Here is a 17213-nt window from a genome sequence, read left to right as displayed (position 1 = left end):
TCAGGTGGTTTGGTATTCCCATCTCTTTAAGAATTTTCCACAGTTTGTTGTGATCCACACAGCGATGATTATGAATCATTATACCACACTAACATCAGAGAAGTGCAACTTATAAAATCCATGTAGAATATTAAACAGTTTAAAAATAATTTGAATATCTTTGAGAGTTAAATTTAATAGGACCCTAATTTCCTTCCATTATGTTCTCAATAATTTTAAGGTTATTCTACTATATAAATTTATACAGTGACATCCAGCCACCATAATTATATTCCCTCATGTCTCCCCAGAAATACTGAAGAAGATAGCAGACCATCCTCCAAGAATTTTCAGCAGAATGTCCTTTGTTAATGACACCACCTCACATCCTTCTGCCTTCCTTCTGCTGGGTGTACCTGGTCTGGAAGATTTCCATATATGGATTGCTTTCCCTTTCTTTGTTGTTTACCTGATAGCTCTTGTAGGGAATGTCACAATCCTGTTTGTAATCAAGACGGACCAGAGCCTTCATCAACCCATGTTCTACTTCCTGGCTCTTCTCTCCTTTATTGATCTAGGTCTGTCCACTTCTACCATACCCAAAATGCTGGCCATCTTCTGGTTCAACCATAGGAAAGTAAGCTTTGAAGCCTGCCTTATCCAAATGTTCTTTATCCACACCTACACAGGCATGGAATCTGGTGTACTCCTGGCCATGGCAATTGACCGCTTTGTCGCCATCTGTTATCCACTGAGGTATACCACTATCCTCACCAACAAAATGGTAGCCATCATGGCCTCTGTTGTAGTTGGGAGGCCAGTCCTCCTTGTCATCCCCTTTTGTCCTCTTCTCAAAAGACTTCCCTTCTGTGGACGCTATATTATTCCTCATACCTACTGTGAGCATATGGGAATTGCTCGTCTAGCCTGTGCTAACATAAGAGTCAACATCATCTATGGCTTATTTACCATTGCTGCCCTGATCTTTGACTTGCTCCTCATTGCCCTCTCCTATGTTCAGATCCTACAAACTGTTTTCCACCTTCCTTCTAGGGATGCCAGACTCAAAGCACTCAGCACATGCGGTTCACATGTCTGTGTCATCTCAGCCTTTTACACACCAGCATTTTTCTCCTTTATGACACACCGGTTTGGTAGGAATGTCCCTCGCTATATTCATATCCTCCTGGCCAATTTGTATGTAGTTGTTCCTCCTTGTTTAAATCCAGTCATTTATGGGGTTAGGACAAAGCAAATTCGGGGCCGGGTTGTGAGAATATTTTTCAAGAAAGAGTGACCCAACATATTCAGAATTTGGTAAGTTCTTCCAGGCTAACCTTTATTTTGAATGTTTCTCAGGGTCCCTAAGTTGAGATTATATAAAGGCCACTAAGGCATTTGGCACCCCACTCCAGTACTCTTGCCTGGAAAATCCCATGGACAGAGTAGCTTGGTAGGCTGCAGTCCATGGGGTCGCTAAGAGTCGGACACGACTGAGCGACTTCACTTTCACTTTTCACTTTCATGCATTGGAGAAGGAAATGGCAACCCACTCCAGTGTTCTTGCCTGGAGAATCCCAGGGACTGGGGAGCCTGGTGGGCTGCCGTCTATGGAGTCACACAGAGTCGGACACGACTGAAGCGACTTAGCAGCAGTAGCAGCAGCAAGGCATTCCTTCAGCCTTTATTACTCTAACCTCATATTAAAAGTTTCCTTTATATAATTTTCACTTTGACTTTCAAGAGATTATATTAATTTTTTTCACTAAAGATGAGAGAAGATTGTGGAGCCAAGTAAAAGTTGTAATAAAATTGATTGAAGTTAAATTACCCTTAATGATGAAAAACTGAATATTTTTTCTCTACAATGTTTTTCTAGCCAATGCATTAAAGCAAACATATGTAATTTAAAAAACAAAAACAAAACTTTGATGTTGGAAAGAGAAAATAAACCCTATTTCTTATGGTATGGTTTGTCCAGGCAGAAAAATCTTATGTAATGTAAAAGACCATTAGAACTAATAAAACATAAGTTTAGTGAGTTTAGAGGCTACAAGGTCACAATATAAACATTTGGATTTCTTACATAAATGACATCCCATTAGAAATGAAATTAAGTATTATTTTAAACAGTTGAAAAAGGAGACATATTTTAGAAAAAAAAATACCTATATATGACCTACATAGAGAAAACATACAATCAATACTACAAAAGATTAACAAAGACATAAATAGAGATACAAGCAGTTGTCATGTACCCGTGTCTTGATACAGTGAATATTTCTATTCTCCCCAAGTTGATATACAGATTGAATCATATTCCAATTGAATTTCTAGTGGGATTTTTGAGGGTAGTGATTGAAAGTCTGGTTCTAAAATTTATATGGAAGTATAGAAGTGAAAATAATTAAAATAACTTTGAAAAATTATGTAACAAAGTTGAAGAATATACATCAATAAAGTTAGTATACTAGTGGCATGATTGATCAGTATATTGATCAATATAGAAGAAGCCCCAAAACAGAGCCACATATAGACATGGTTAATTTATTTTTAACAAAACGCTAAGGTGTAAGTTAGTTCAATGTAGAATTATAGATTTGAAATAATTGTGTAATGATGTACATATGCATGCATTTGCATCTGTACCTTATATTCTACATTAAAAAATGAAGTAATCCTAAATTTTAAAGGTTTTAGAAATATTAAAGATCAATATCCAGATAGAGTGTACAATTACGAAAGCATAAAACTTCTAAGAGAAATTATGGTAAAGCTCAAAATCTAATTTTTTAAAAAATAAACTAACTTTATAAAACTTTAAAGTTTCTACTCTTATAAAGCACTATTAAATGAACAAAAACACAAGTTGAGACTGCAAGAAGATACTGCGAATTAAATATCTAATACTAGATTACATCTAGTATACATAAAGTTTAAAGGAAATCAAACCTTTCAATAGAAGTGGGCAAAATGTTTTAATGAATGGTTCACCAAAAGATTAAAACAAAAGCATTAATCACTTTCATTGTCATTAAGTAATTAGAAAATGTAAATTAAAATCTCACAAGATACAGTACCACCCTACAACATTGGAAAACTAAGAAAAAAAAAAAAAGACTGACCATAATGAGAGGAGGTGAAGAAACAGGTACTCTACTGCTTTTAATAACATAAACATCACAGATACTTTGGAAAAACAAATGAAAATTAATTAACTCTAAATTTTTCAGTCTTAGTTACTGTTTTTAAAAGCTTTTATTTTTATAAAGCAGTTTTACGTTCACAGTAAAATTAAGCGAAAGGTACAAAAATTTTCCATATACACCCCCTACACATAACTTTCCCCATTCAACTCCCATCAGAGTTGTACATTTGTTACAATGGATGAACCTATGTTGACACGTCATAATACCTAATATACTTAGTCAATCTTAGCATTCATTCTTGGTGTTGTGCATTCACTCAATTTGGATAAATATATATAATGACATATATTCACCATTACAGTATCATACAGAACATTTTTATTGCCTTAAAAATCCTCTATCCTATTGACCTCTGCCTTCCACTTCAATTTCCAACAACCACAGATATGATTATTGCCTCCATGCGAGTGTGCATGCTAAGTCACTCAGTCATGTCAACTCTTTGTGACCCTATGGACTGTAACCCGCCAGGCTCCACTGTCTGTGGGGTTCTCCAGGCAAGAATACTGGAATGGCTTGCTTCACCCTCTTGTGGGAGATCTTCCTGACCCAGGGATTGAACCTGCCTCTCTTACATCTTCTGCATTGGCAGGCAGGTTCTTTACCATTAGCGCCACCTGGGAAGCACTGCCTCCATGGTTTTACCTTTTCCAGAATATCATTTATCTGGAATCACAAAGTATATAACCTTTATAAATAGGCTTATTTCACTTTGCAATATGCATCTAAGTTTCCTTCAAGGCTTTTCATGATTTGATAGTTCATTTATTTTTTCATACTGAATAATATTCCACTGTCTCTTGTGCCAAAGTTTACTTTTCCATTCACTTACTCTAGGATATCTTGGTTGCTTCCAAAATTTGGCATTTTTAAAATAAATCTGCTATACACACCTACATGCAGGTTTTTCTGTGAATGTTAAGTTTTTGACTCTATTGGCTAAATATCATAGAGCATGACTGCTGGAATGTGTGGTAACAGTATGTTTAGTTTTGTAAGAAACCATCAAACTGTCTTCCAAAGTAGCTGCTTTCCTGCCAGCAGTGAATAAGAGTTCCTTTTACTCCACATCTTTGCCAGAATTTAGTGTTGTCAGTGTCTAGACTTTGACTTTTTAAATAGATGTTCAGTCTCTCATTATTGTTTTAATTTGTATTGTACTGATGATATATGGTGTGGAGTATCTTTGTATATATTAATTTGTCATCTGTATATCTTTTTATTTTTCATTTTTCTTAATTTTTTTATTGAAGAATAATTGCTTTACAGAATTTTGTTCTTTTCTGTCTACCCTCAACATGAATCAGGCATAGGTATACATATATCCCCTCCCTTTTGAACCTCCCTCCTATCTCCCTCCCCATTTCACCCTTCTAGGTTGATAGAGGGCCTGTTTGTTTCCTGAGCCATAGAGCAAATTCTTGTTGGCTATCTATTTTACATATGGTAATGTAAGTTTCCATGTTACTCTCTCCATACATCTCATCCCCTCCTCCCTCTCCCTATGTCTGTAAGTCTATTCTTTGGTGAAGTGTCTCTTAAGGCCTTTGGCCTGTTTTTTTGTTTTTTAAATCAAGTTGTTTATTAGTGTTAAGTGTTAAAGAATTCCTTGTATATTTTGGATAAAAATCCTTTCTCAGATGTGTTTTTTGCAAATATTTTTGTCCAGTCTATGCCTTTTCTTCTCATTCTCCTAATGTTGTCTTTCAGATTATAAGGTTTCAAGTATAATTAAGTCCTGCTCATCAGTTTATTTTATTTTATGAATCATGTCTATGTGTTGTTTCTAAAAAGTCACTGTCATATCCAAGTTCATCTAGGTTTTCCTACATTATATTATAGGAGTTTTATGGTTTTCCTTTTTATATTTAGGTCTGTGATGCATTTTGAGGTCCTTTTTGTGAAGGAGGTAATATCTGTGTCTAGATCCTTTTTTTTTTTTTTTCTAACACACTGTGGATGCCCAATGTTCCCACACCATTAATGAAAAGACTGTTTTTGCATCCTGTAGCCCTGGACCCTGGGACTCACTTTTTCTCACCAGTTAGCCACACTAGATCTTGGCCCCAGCTACCAGTGGGCTGGTACCAGCCCTGGGGCCCCTGGGCCCTGCAGTCAGAGGGACTCAGGTCATGTAGTAGACAGGTATGAGCCCCAGGAAACCCTGGACCCAGCCTTGCCCACCAGCAAGCTCAACACAATACCAAGACTATTGGAGCCCTTCAACAGCAACCTCGGGATCTAGTTCTGCCCATTACTGAATTCACACTAACTCTAGGATCCCCTAGTCTCAGCTCTACCTACCAGATAACTGGCATCAACACCAAGATCTGGTATCACCTACTAGTGTATGAGCACCAGTCCCCAAATCCCTTGGGCCCTGACCTTGCTTATCAATGAGCAGACACCAGCCCCAGGAAAAGTGCAGCCTCACAGCTTTCCTTCTCAGGACCCAGCCAACACACCAAAAGGCTAGCCCCAGGCTTGGAACACCCCCAGATTTGGACTTGTCCCCCAGCTCTGGCTCTGCCACTAGCAGGCCAGCACCAGCTCTAGGACACCTTGCTCCCCTCAGCCAGCAGCCCTGGAATCTACTCTACCCAACAACTAGCTGACATCAGCATTAGGAAATGTTGGGATACAGCTCTGCTTGCCAGTGATCTACCATTACCCCTGGGATGCGAGTCCTGGCTTCACCTACTAGTAGGCCAAAATCAGCTCTGAGACACCTCAGTCTCCTCAGTAAGCTCCCCAGGATTCAGCCCCACTCACCAGATCCAGGTACTAGATCCAGGGCTGATACTTGGCCCTGCAATAGCCCACCCCAGAACCTGGTTCTGCCCACCATTAAGCCAATGCAAGACCCAGGACACTCCAGGGTTCTTCAGCCAGATGACTACAGACTCAGTCCTACAACCCAAAAGTAAATTGTAAAATATGATGAAACAAAAAGTAATTTGGGGGTGAGGGGAATAAAAATGCAGGAATGTCAAAATTCATTCGAAATTAAGAGATCATGTAAGATATATGTCAAAAGCCATAGAGTGGCTGAATAGATATAAAAATAAGACCTGTATATAGCTCCCTATAAGATATTCACTTCAAATCTAAAGATATACAAAGATTGAAAGTGATAGGGATAGAAAGAGATATGACATGCAAATGGAAATCAAGATAGTCAAGGTAGTGATACTTATATCAGAAAAAATAGGCCTTAAAACAGACTGTAGTAAGAGACAAAAATAATGATCAAGGGATCAATCCAAGAAGATATAACAACTGCAGATATATATGTACCCAGCATATGAACACCTAAATACAGAAAGCAATTATATCTGTTTTATAAATGTTCAAGTTGGATAAATTGTATGTGACATCCACTTACAGAGACATTAAGTGGAAAAATTGAGACTCTAATTTCCAGTCTTGCTGATGGTAAAATCCAAGAAATTTATATCAAAGAATTATAGAAGGATGGGGATAAGTACAAAAAGTCTTAGAATTGTCAGCTGAATTTAGTCATGAATAATTATAGAACACAATTTTGAATCTATTTAGTCCTTACGCCAAAAACGATAGGGTTCAGCATACGAGGGATCAACAAGTATATGTTGGTTAGCAGGATGTGGCTGTGATATGGTATGTGTTACTAAAGTGGTGGGTGAGGAAGGAGACAAGAGCAGTAACGTAGAAGGTGAGGATGACACAAACATGGGACCTGCAATTGCTGAGGGCCTTCAATCTGGCATCTTTAGAAGGGAGACTGAAGACAGTATGGAGTATCTGTACATAAGACAAAAAGATGAATTTCACATCAGTCCCAATAATTAAGATAATGATTGCCAAACTATACAGACTATTGATGGAAATGTCAGACAGTCAGTTCAGTCGCTCAGCTGTGTCCGACTCTTTGAGACTCCATGGACTGCAGCACGCCAGGCTTCCCTGTCCATCACCACCTCCCGGAGTTTACTCAAACTCATGTCCATTGAATTAGTGATGCAATCCAACCATCTCATCCTCTGTCATCCCCTTCTCCTTCCACCTTCAATCTTTCCCAGCATCAGCGTCTTTTCAAACAAGTCAGCTCTTCACATCAAGTGGCCAAAGTACTGAGTGTAAAAATATAATTAAGCAAATTTATTGATATTTTGAATTCTCCTTGGTGGACCATCTCTGAAATTAGAAGTATTTCATTCCTTACAGTCAGCTAGTAATCTCATCAAGGACAACTAGGAATAGAGACTATCTTCTTAGCTCAGAACTGCCAGAGCATTCTACCTGATACTAAGTATTCTCTTTCTGTTATAGCCTAGCTGGGCAAAAGTTCTGAAAATAATACAGCTTCTTCACATCTTAAAAGTAAAGGGGAATCATCTATAGCATTGCTGTTACTGGAAATTACACTGACAAAATGATTATAGTCTCAGGGTAAATTCAATGAAGTAAAATCTCAATAGATATGTGTGAAAGCATCACAGTACTGGAAAAGGTCAGTTTTCATTTCAATCCCAAAGAAAGGCAATGCCAAAGAATGCTCAAACTACCGCATAATTGCACTCATCTCACACGCTAGTAAAGTAATGCTCAAAATTTTCCAAGCCAGGCTTCAATAATATGTGAACTGTGAACTTCCAGATGTTCAAGCTGGTTTTAGAAAAGGCAGAGGAACCAGAGATCAAATTGCCAACATCCGCTGGATCATGGAAAAAGCAAGAGAGTTCCAGAAAAACATCTATTTCTGCTTTATTGACTATGCCAAAGCCTTTGACTGTGTGGATCACAATAAATGGTAGGAAATTCTAAAAGAGATGGGAATACAAGACTACCTGACCTGCCTCTTGAGAAACCTATATGCAGGTCAGGAAGCAATAGTTAGAACTGGACATGGAACAACAGACTGGTTCCAAACAGGAAAAGGAGTACGTCAAGGTTGTATATTGTCACCCTACTTGTTTAGGTTATATGCGGAGTACATCATGAAAAATGCTGGGCTGGAGGAAGCACAAGCTGGAATCAAGATTGTGGGAGAAATATCAATAACTTCAGATATGCAGATGACACTACCCTTATGGGAGAAAGTGAAGAGGAACTAAGGAGCCTCTTGATGAAAGTGAAAGAGGAGAGTGAAAAAGTTGGCTTAAAGCTCAACATTCAGAAAACGAAGATCATGGCATCTGGTCCCATCACTTCATAGCAAATAGATGGGGAAACAGTGGAAACAGTGTCAGATTTTATTTCTGGGTGCTCCAAAATCACTGTCGATGGTGACTGCAGCCATGAAATTACAAGACGCTTACTCCTTGGAAGGAAAGTTATGACCAACTTAGACAGCACATTAAAAAGCAGAGACATTACTTTGCAACAAAGGTCAGTCTAGTCAAGGCTATTGTTTTTCCAGTGATCATATATGGATGTGAGAGTTGAACTGTGAAGAAAGCTGCGTGCCAAAGAATTGATGCATTTGAACTGTGGTGTTGGAGAAGACTCTTGAGAGTCCCTTGGACTGCAAGGAGATCCAACCAGTCCATTCTAAAGGAGATCAGTCCTGGGTGTTCTTTGGAAGGACTGATGCTAAAGCTGAAACTCCAGTACTTTGGCCACCTCATGTGAAGAGTTGACTCATTGGAAAAGACTTTGATGCTGGGAGGGATTGGGGGCAGGAGGAGAAGGGGATGACAGAGGATGAGATGGCTGGATGGCATCACCGACTCAATGGACATGAGTTTGAGTGAACTCCTGGAGTTGGTGATGGACAGGGAGGCCTTGCGTGCTGAGATTCATGGGGTCGCAAAGAGTCGGACACGACTGAGCAACTAAACTGAACTGAACTGAACTGAATACATGGATGCATGAAGGAATAAGCTTTCCATACCCTGAATGATAATACTTTCTGAAATTTGTCTCTGAGATGAACTTTGATCATAAGAGAACCAGCATCTATCTATTAGTTACTTAAATGCATGATAGCTCTAAGATAGTAATAAAAACACTGACACTTACATCTAGAAGAGTATGCTCCTTGGATTTACTAATATCCTTGGAAATATGTGACTCAGGCATTTCAGTTCACTTTTTCACAGAGATATATAAATATGTCCCATGGAATATCCATTAAACCATTCTTCCTTTTTATCAAATATATATTGCTACCATAACTAGGACACATAAATTTCTTACCATACCTAATTAGAATACATTTCGGGAAAGAAGGACCGATGAGTCCTAAATCAATCAAACCATCATCATGATTAAAAATAGTTAACAGTTGATGTATTTTGGGTCATAATAGCACAGAAAATAATGAATCATTAACCAGTGCCCAACTGCTGATTTGTATTATAAACAGTCTTACTGGACTCATTATTACCATTCTCTATTTATGTAAATAAGAAACTCACATTTTACATGAGCTAAACATTCCTCCAAAGTCACATAGTCAGCATGTGCCAGAGGAGAAAGTAAAATCCGGTTCTACTCCAAACCTTCACTTTTCTTCTACTAAAAAAGGAAATCAAGATAAAGGAAAAAAACTCATAATAAAGGTTTTCCACAGTTTTTATCATGAAGGATTTTCAGAGTACTCAGAAACAATAAGGACAGATATTCTTATTTACTCTTGTTTTATAAATGAGGTTTGATGAATAATTAATATGACTTAGAGCAAATCTATTAATCATTAACTGTCTGTTCCAACATCTTGGTCGATGTTCACTGTTAAAGTGGTGGTCAGTGTATTATTTCTTAATAAATTATTTTAAGTTCTGAGGATATACCTGCACACACTTCAGTTTGTAAAGTTGGTACCAGTAGACTGCTGTACTACAGGCCCTTAGTCATTGCCTCTCTCAGTTGTTAGATTTGAGCAAACATGGATGAATTGACTATATTTCAGATTAATTGTGTTATGTTGAATCAAAGCCAGGAATTTGGAGATGAATGCTGATTGCAGGTTTTATACCCTCACTTGGGAGCAGTCCCAGGGGCTCAAACTTTGCAATAGATACTTCTTTACCATCTGGGAAATAATAAATGATGCTTGAGAGAGTTCACATTTTCTGTATCACATGATATGAGTTGATAACAGAATTTGATTTGAGTGAGACTGCAGTAACTTTCTGAAGAAACAGGAAAACAGAAATAGAGTCACAGATGTAGAGAACAAACATAAGATTACTGTCGGGAGGCAAATGGGGAAACTGGGATTGACATATTTGTTCTGCTGGGTATAAAACAGATAACTAATGAGAACCAACTATATTGCACAGGAAACTGTACTCAATCTGTGGTGATCTAAATGGGAAAAAAATCCAATAAAGAGTGGATATATGTATACATATAGGTGATTCCCTTTGCTATACAGCAGAAAGCAACACAACATTGTAAAGCAGCTATACTCCAGTGAAAATTAATTTTAAAAGTAAAGAAACAGTTTATTTACTCAAGTTGTATGCCTCTGACAACACTAGTTCCATTAAAATTAAGGATGTAGTTATAGAGGGAACTTAGCTGAGAGGGAAACACAGAAATAAAGTAGAAAACTGGATTCATGTAATACTGTCAGTCTTAACATGCATGGATACATGGTTCCCTCTCTCGTTTCTCTTTACATTTCTAGCATTGTTATCATTGAAAAGTACCCCTAGAAAATAACTATAGTCAGGAGGTAAATTCAATGAGGTAAAGTCTAATTAAATATTCATGAAAACAATACATGAAGGACAAATAATCTGTACATAATTGCAACACTGTCTCTCTTTACATATACATATGCATAAACATATGCATATACACACATACATATATATGTTTGTGTCTATGCATAAAATAGACATATATTTAAATATATGTATTCTTTAATAAACATACATGTATACACATATGGAGAAGGAAATGGCAACCCACTCCAGTACTTCTTGCCTTGAAAATCCCATGGATGGAGGAGCTTGGTGCAGGCTACTATCCATGGGGTCACAAAGAGTCGGGCATGACTGAGCAACTTCACTTCACTTCATACACATAGAATCACATGTATGCATATATACATGTGCAAACACCACACATACATATTTATAAAAATTCCTACACATATAAGAAGTATGGGGATATTATATATTGTAAGCAAAATACAGATATAACATATGTACATTTGTTTCTGCCTATGTGTGTGACTAACAATTTGATATTCAGTATTTATTAAATGTCTACTATATACCTGAATTATCTTAGATGCCTTGGAAAACAGTATTAGAAAAAATAAATGCCATGCATTCTCTCAAGAACCTAGAGCACTCATGAGGATTCACATCATTAACCTTTTAAATAACATGCTATACAGAATCTCATAGTATAGAAAAATATTTTAGTGAATGATTGGCATGACTTCATTAAGTTGATTAGTAAAAAAAATCTTTTTAAGAGCTGACTTTTATAAAGACATACATATACAAATATATATGTAGGCTTTCAACAATCTATTGTCCAATGAACATTAAAAGGCCCTTTATAAGCTTAAAATATAATTACAAATGTATGAATTTATATTTTTGTAAAAATTAATATTAAATGTTTTTATATTTTTATTACATGAATAAACACTACAAATATGTTCTATAAAAATTCAAAAATGTAAATACATCTCTACTGAAAATTACATTTAGGAACACAAAAGTTTTTAACTCTGATACAAAAGGCTACACTTATAGAAACCATCACAGATAGCTAATGCTAGTTTCCTAGTTTAGTAAAGAAGATTATATATATTTAAAATTGATTTTTCCCTATTTTGACTTCACTTTATTATTGTAATTATACATATCAGAAATAAAAATTCATTAAATTTTAAATTCAATGTTATATATATATATATATAACATCTTTCTTCCAAATCCCTCTAATGTATCATACAGCTCTATTTGTCCTTTAGCATGAAAACTTTTGGCATGAACTTTATTATGGCAGCTACAGTCTACCAAAACTTACTAAAGATAGCAATATGTATCTTGTGACTGTCATTAATATTAACAGCTGAAAAAAGTGTAGGGCCCCTTATTTTACATGGAGGAGATTTGCACGTATTATCTCATCTCATTCTCACAGCTTTGTAATAAGTTAGGCACTGCTACAATCCTTTAACTACAAATGGTAAAACTGATATTCTACAATGTGCCTTCAGTTACTAAATGTATAAAGAAGACCTAATACTTATCCTTTTCAAAATATTTCAAAAAACTGAAGCTGCTGGATCCCTCTCAAAGTCATTCTATGAAGCCATTATTCTGATACCAAAACCTGAGAAATACAGTAAAAAAAAAAGAAAATAAAAGAAAATTACAAACCAATTTCCCTGATAAATATAAATATATTGACCAAAATATAAGCAAATGAAATTCAACAATATAAAAGGGATCATACACCATGATCAAGTGGGGCTTATTCTAGGGATATAAGTATGGTTCAATATTTGCAAGAAATAAAGCAAAGCCTCAAAACGGCTAAAGAAACCATAAAACTCCAAGGAGAAAATATAGGTAATTATCCTCTTTGACAATGATCGTTGAAATACTTTTTTTTTTTTTTTGGCTATATTAGGTAAGGGAAGCAAAATAAAACATAAACAAATGATCTAATCAAATATCTACATTTTTGTACATTGAAGGAAACCATCAAGAAAATGAAAATGCAATCTACTAAATGGAAGATTGTTGTAGATAATATGTTCAATACATTTTAATATCCAAATATGTAAAACACAACTAGGTGTCAAAGAAACAATCTGATTTTAATGGACAGAGAACTTGAATAGATATTTTTTCCAAAGAAGAGCTACATTTGGCAAACAGAAATATGAAAAGGTGCTTGATATCACTAATTTGGAGAAGGCAATGGCAACCCACTCCAGTACTCTTGCTTGGAAAATCCCATGGGTGGAGGGGCCTGGTGGGCTGCAGTCCATGGGGTCGTGAAAAGTTGGACACGACTGAGCGACTTCCCTTTCACTTTTCACTTTCATGCATTGGAGAAGGAAATAGCAACCCACTCCAGTGTTCTTGCCTGGAGAATCCCAGGGACAGGGGAGACTGGTGGGCTTCCGTCTATGGGGTCACACAGAGTCGGAGTGACTGAAGCGACTTAGCAGCAGCAGCAGCAGCAGGAAATGCAAATAAAAACCACAATGAGAAATTACTTCACACAGAATGGCTATGGTCAGAAAGACAAGAAATAGCAATTGTTTGTAAGAAAGCAGAGAAGCAAATCCTAATACACTGTTAGTATGAATGCAAATTGGAGCTGGTTCCATATAAAACTGAATGGGGTTTTCCTCCAGAAATTATAAATAGAATTATCATACCATCTAGCAATTCCAGTCCTGGATATTTAATCCAAAGAAAACAAAAACACAAATTCAAAATGATATATGTACCCCAAAGTTCACAGTAAGATTATATAGCAACCAAGATAATAAAGCAACCAGAGCCACCTGAGTGTACATAATGAGAAAATGGATAAAGATGTTTACAAAACACATCTAAATACACACAAGATGGAATATTTGTCAGGTATGAAAACAATGAAACCTCATTTGCCTCAATATGGATGGTCCTGCAAGTATTATACTTAGTGAAATAAGCCAAGAAAAAGACAAATATTATTTGTCTTTACATATATGGGGAATATAAAAAATGAAGCAAACAAATAAAACAGAAGCAGAGTCACAAATAAAACAGAATTAAAGAAATAAAACAAAACAAAACTAGTGGTTATCAGAGAGTTCAGTCAGAAGGAGAAGCAAATTAGGTGAAGGGGATTGAGAAAAATAAACTATTAGTTATAAAATAAATAAATAAATCACATGTATATAATTTATGGCAAAGGGAATATAAGCAATATTTTATAACTTTGTATAATATAAACTATTGAATTACAAATCTTGTACATCTAAAACTGATATAAACTGTGCATCATCTATGCCTCAGTGAAAAAATATGGAGGGATCATGTGTAACACAACTTGAGAAAATGAATAAACAGAAGATAAACTACATAAAAGGGGTGTGACTAAGACAAAATATGAAATGGATTCCTGGCTCCCTAGACGTAGGTGTGAAGCTAGTCGCTTCAAAAGGTTCAACTTAAGGTCACAGATACTCTCCTACCCTGAGAAATTGTCCTGGGATGTCCTCCTCAGGGGAGAAACAGCCTCTGCATAAAATGTTCGTCTTGAGAGATCCTGGGTAGGAAGGACAGCCTGACACACAAGAAAAGGCAGAATGTTGTCCTTGGGAAGACAGTCCAAGTTTAATACTGGTGAGGGGTTCTCCTCTGAAATGACTCAGACCAATGGGGCAGCTCAGCACTGTGGACACTGAGGAGAGTTTCTGGAGGTCACATCAGGTAGTACCACTTGCAGAGATATCATAGATGAGATACCCAGCCCTCTTTACTTCAGCTACTGCTACAAAGAAGAGGAGCCACTCAGACATTTTATCATGTACTTTCACTGCAGATATGAGTCTGGGTAAGTGATCAGAATCCATAACCATGGATATCAAAGTGACCATTAGTAGAGTGACCTCTTTGAAACAGTCGCTATATTTTATTAGTTGTAAGGCCTTAGGGATGACCTTAGTACTCTGCGCTAAAAAACAGAGATGTTAACACTTGGTCTCTGTTTATTAATCTGGTCTTGAATCAGAATCTATAAAGATGAGAGTGTTTCTCACAGTTCGAAATGAGAAACTGAGTTACAGACTCCCATTTTGTTCTGACTGAGTTGAATCTAATTTACATATTCTATATTCCAGGATGAAAATCCAGTATTTGTAAATTTATCCCAGGAAGAAGAATTTTTATAAATGGCTGTCAATGATGGAGCCCTAAAAGTTTTACCATTTGTTCCCTAAGTATGATATATATATGGAATATTATGAAGATGCCTTAAAACCCAGCTCCTAAACTAATTAGATTAGGGAATTACCTTTCAATTTCAACCAGTGGTGAGATTCAGTTAACATAGTTCCTCAGAAGGGACCACATTTATACTATTTGTAAGCTATTGTGTTTTATTAGAAAATACAATATTAGCATCAAGAGTTTTACTAGAGTATAATAATAATTTGGAATAGCTAATGTTACAAAAAACTCAGTGTAAAGGCATTTTTTTAGACATCACAGATGTTTTATTCCATTAGTGCTAGAGCCATATGATGGAGAACGCAATGGTACCCCACTCCAGTACTCTGGCTGATACTATGACGATCTCAGCCTCTACAGATAAAAACATGAGGCTTAGGGAATGACTTTCTAAGATCACTAGGAAGTGGGAATTTGAAGACATAAAGCTATGTTTGAGTGGGTTAAAGGGAGTGTGTCTGAACACCAAACCAACTGAATCTTAACTAGTCACAATAGGCAGATATGATCTGAATGAACATTTCCACAGATAAATCCAACACCAAGTGGACATCAGTTGGCAAGAACAGTCTAGTAAGAAGATCAATCTGTTATTCAAGATCTAAAACCATACAAATCAGGAGGCCTTCAAATTAATCCATACCTTTACAACTTTTGAGAATAGGTGAGCATGGGGATGACTGGTTCCACTCTCAGTTCAGTTCTGTTCAGTCGCTCAGTCAGGTCTGACTCTTTGCGACCCCATGGACTGCAGCATGCCAGGCTTCCCTGTCCATCACCAACCCCCAGAGCCTACTCAAGCTCATGTCTATCGAGTCAGTGATGCCATCCAACCATCTCATCCTCTGTCGTCCCCTTCTCCTCCCACCTTCAGTCTTTTCCAGCATCAGGGTCTTTTCCAATGAGTCAGTTCTTTGCATCAGGTGGCCAAAGTATTGGAGTTTCAGCTTCAGCATCAGTCCTTCCAATGAATATTCAGGACTGATTTCCTTTAGGATGGACTGGTTGGATCTCCTTACATTCCAAGGGACTGTCAAGAGTCTTTTCCAACACCACAGTTCAAAAGAATCAATTCTTTGGTCCTCAGCTTTCTTTATAGTCCAACGTCTCTAACTATCCTCTATCAATGGATAGTTGGTGTCAGGAGTACTTTGTTAATAAGTTTTGGCAATGAACTTCTCTAGGCTTAAAAATATTTATATAATAATATATTATCAGCATATAATATAAATATTGGATATAGGGAGTTGTTAGTCCTATATATGCCACATATTTATAAACCTGAATTAGAGTTACTATAATGAAAATATTGAAACAGGTTTCTGTTCCCTAATGGTGGCAGAACAACAGAAAAAAAGGAGAGTCTTCACTCTTCCCTCTGGATCTTGAGACAAATACTTTCACTATGGGCCACAAAAGTCTATACTTTTCCACATTTATTATGCTCATTGATTAAAATATGGAAATTTCCTTTTACACACATGCAATGACTTTGAGTTTCTAACTGGAATATACTTATCAGACAGTGTCATCAGCAGATGAGGAAATGAAGATGAGATATAGTTGTAGAGGATGTCAAGTTATATTTTCTTCATTTTGATTGCAAGACATTTTTTTTCCAGCTAAAAGTAGTCTCCTGAAATTCAGTTGACTTTACTTTGTGTACTCCCAGATAAGTCAGAATATTTTGATTACTATAGCTGCCAAGATCCAAATATAGTTGCCAAATCCTCAGGATTTTCTTTCCTTCTTCCAGTCTCACATATTCATGGGTCTGAAACCAGCTAGAGACCCCACCAATTCTAGACCAGGTGATTAATGATCTAAACTCTCAGTGTCTTACTTTTTATTCTTTAAGAGTGTACACAAAGCTTTTTTTTTTTTAATTTCAGTGATGAATAATACAGAGAATAATTCAGGGGAAAAGCAAAAATCAAGAATATTTTACTAAATGTAAAATTATTTTCATAATTTTCATGACTCTATAGGATTTAAATAATTGTACAATTTTGAATAGATTTTTTTCTTTTTAACTTTTAATTATCCCCTACATTTATTTTAGTAAAAGCACTATTGCTCAAAAGATATCGGTAAGAGAAAGATATTCAAATCT

At 36.4% G+C, this 17213-nt stretch overlaps 1 protein-coding gene across 1 annotated transcript; it reads left to right on the top strand.

The window, feature by feature from the left end:
• Positions 1-337: 337 nt before the first annotated feature.
• On the top strand, positions 338-1276 carry LOC120876658 (olfactory receptor 52E4-like). Its single transcript, XM_040258630.1, has one exon. The coding sequence runs from the start codon at positions 338-340 to the stop codon at positions 1274-1276; it is 939 nt and encodes a 312-aa protein (XP_040114564.1).
• The last annotated feature ends 15937 nt before the right edge of the window (positions 1277-17213 follow it).

Source organism: Oryx dammah, unplaced genomic scaffold (genome assembly GCF_014754425.2).
Source record: "Oryx dammah isolate SB20612 unplaced genomic scaffold, SCBI_Odam_1.1 HiC_scaffold_17, whole genome shotgun sequence".
In the NCBI taxonomy this organism is placed as follows: Eukaryota; Metazoa; Chordata; class Mammalia; order Artiodactyla; family Bovidae; genus Oryx; species Oryx dammah.
Note: the sequence above shows the minus strand (reverse complement) of the source record. Positions and strands in the feature narration are given on the sequence as shown.

Excerpts from the sequence above, each read along its gene's own strand:
- LOC120876658 (XM_040258630.1), top strand. The coding sequence starts at position 338 with ATGTCCTTTGTTAATGACACCACCTCACATCCTTCTGCCTTCCTTCTG.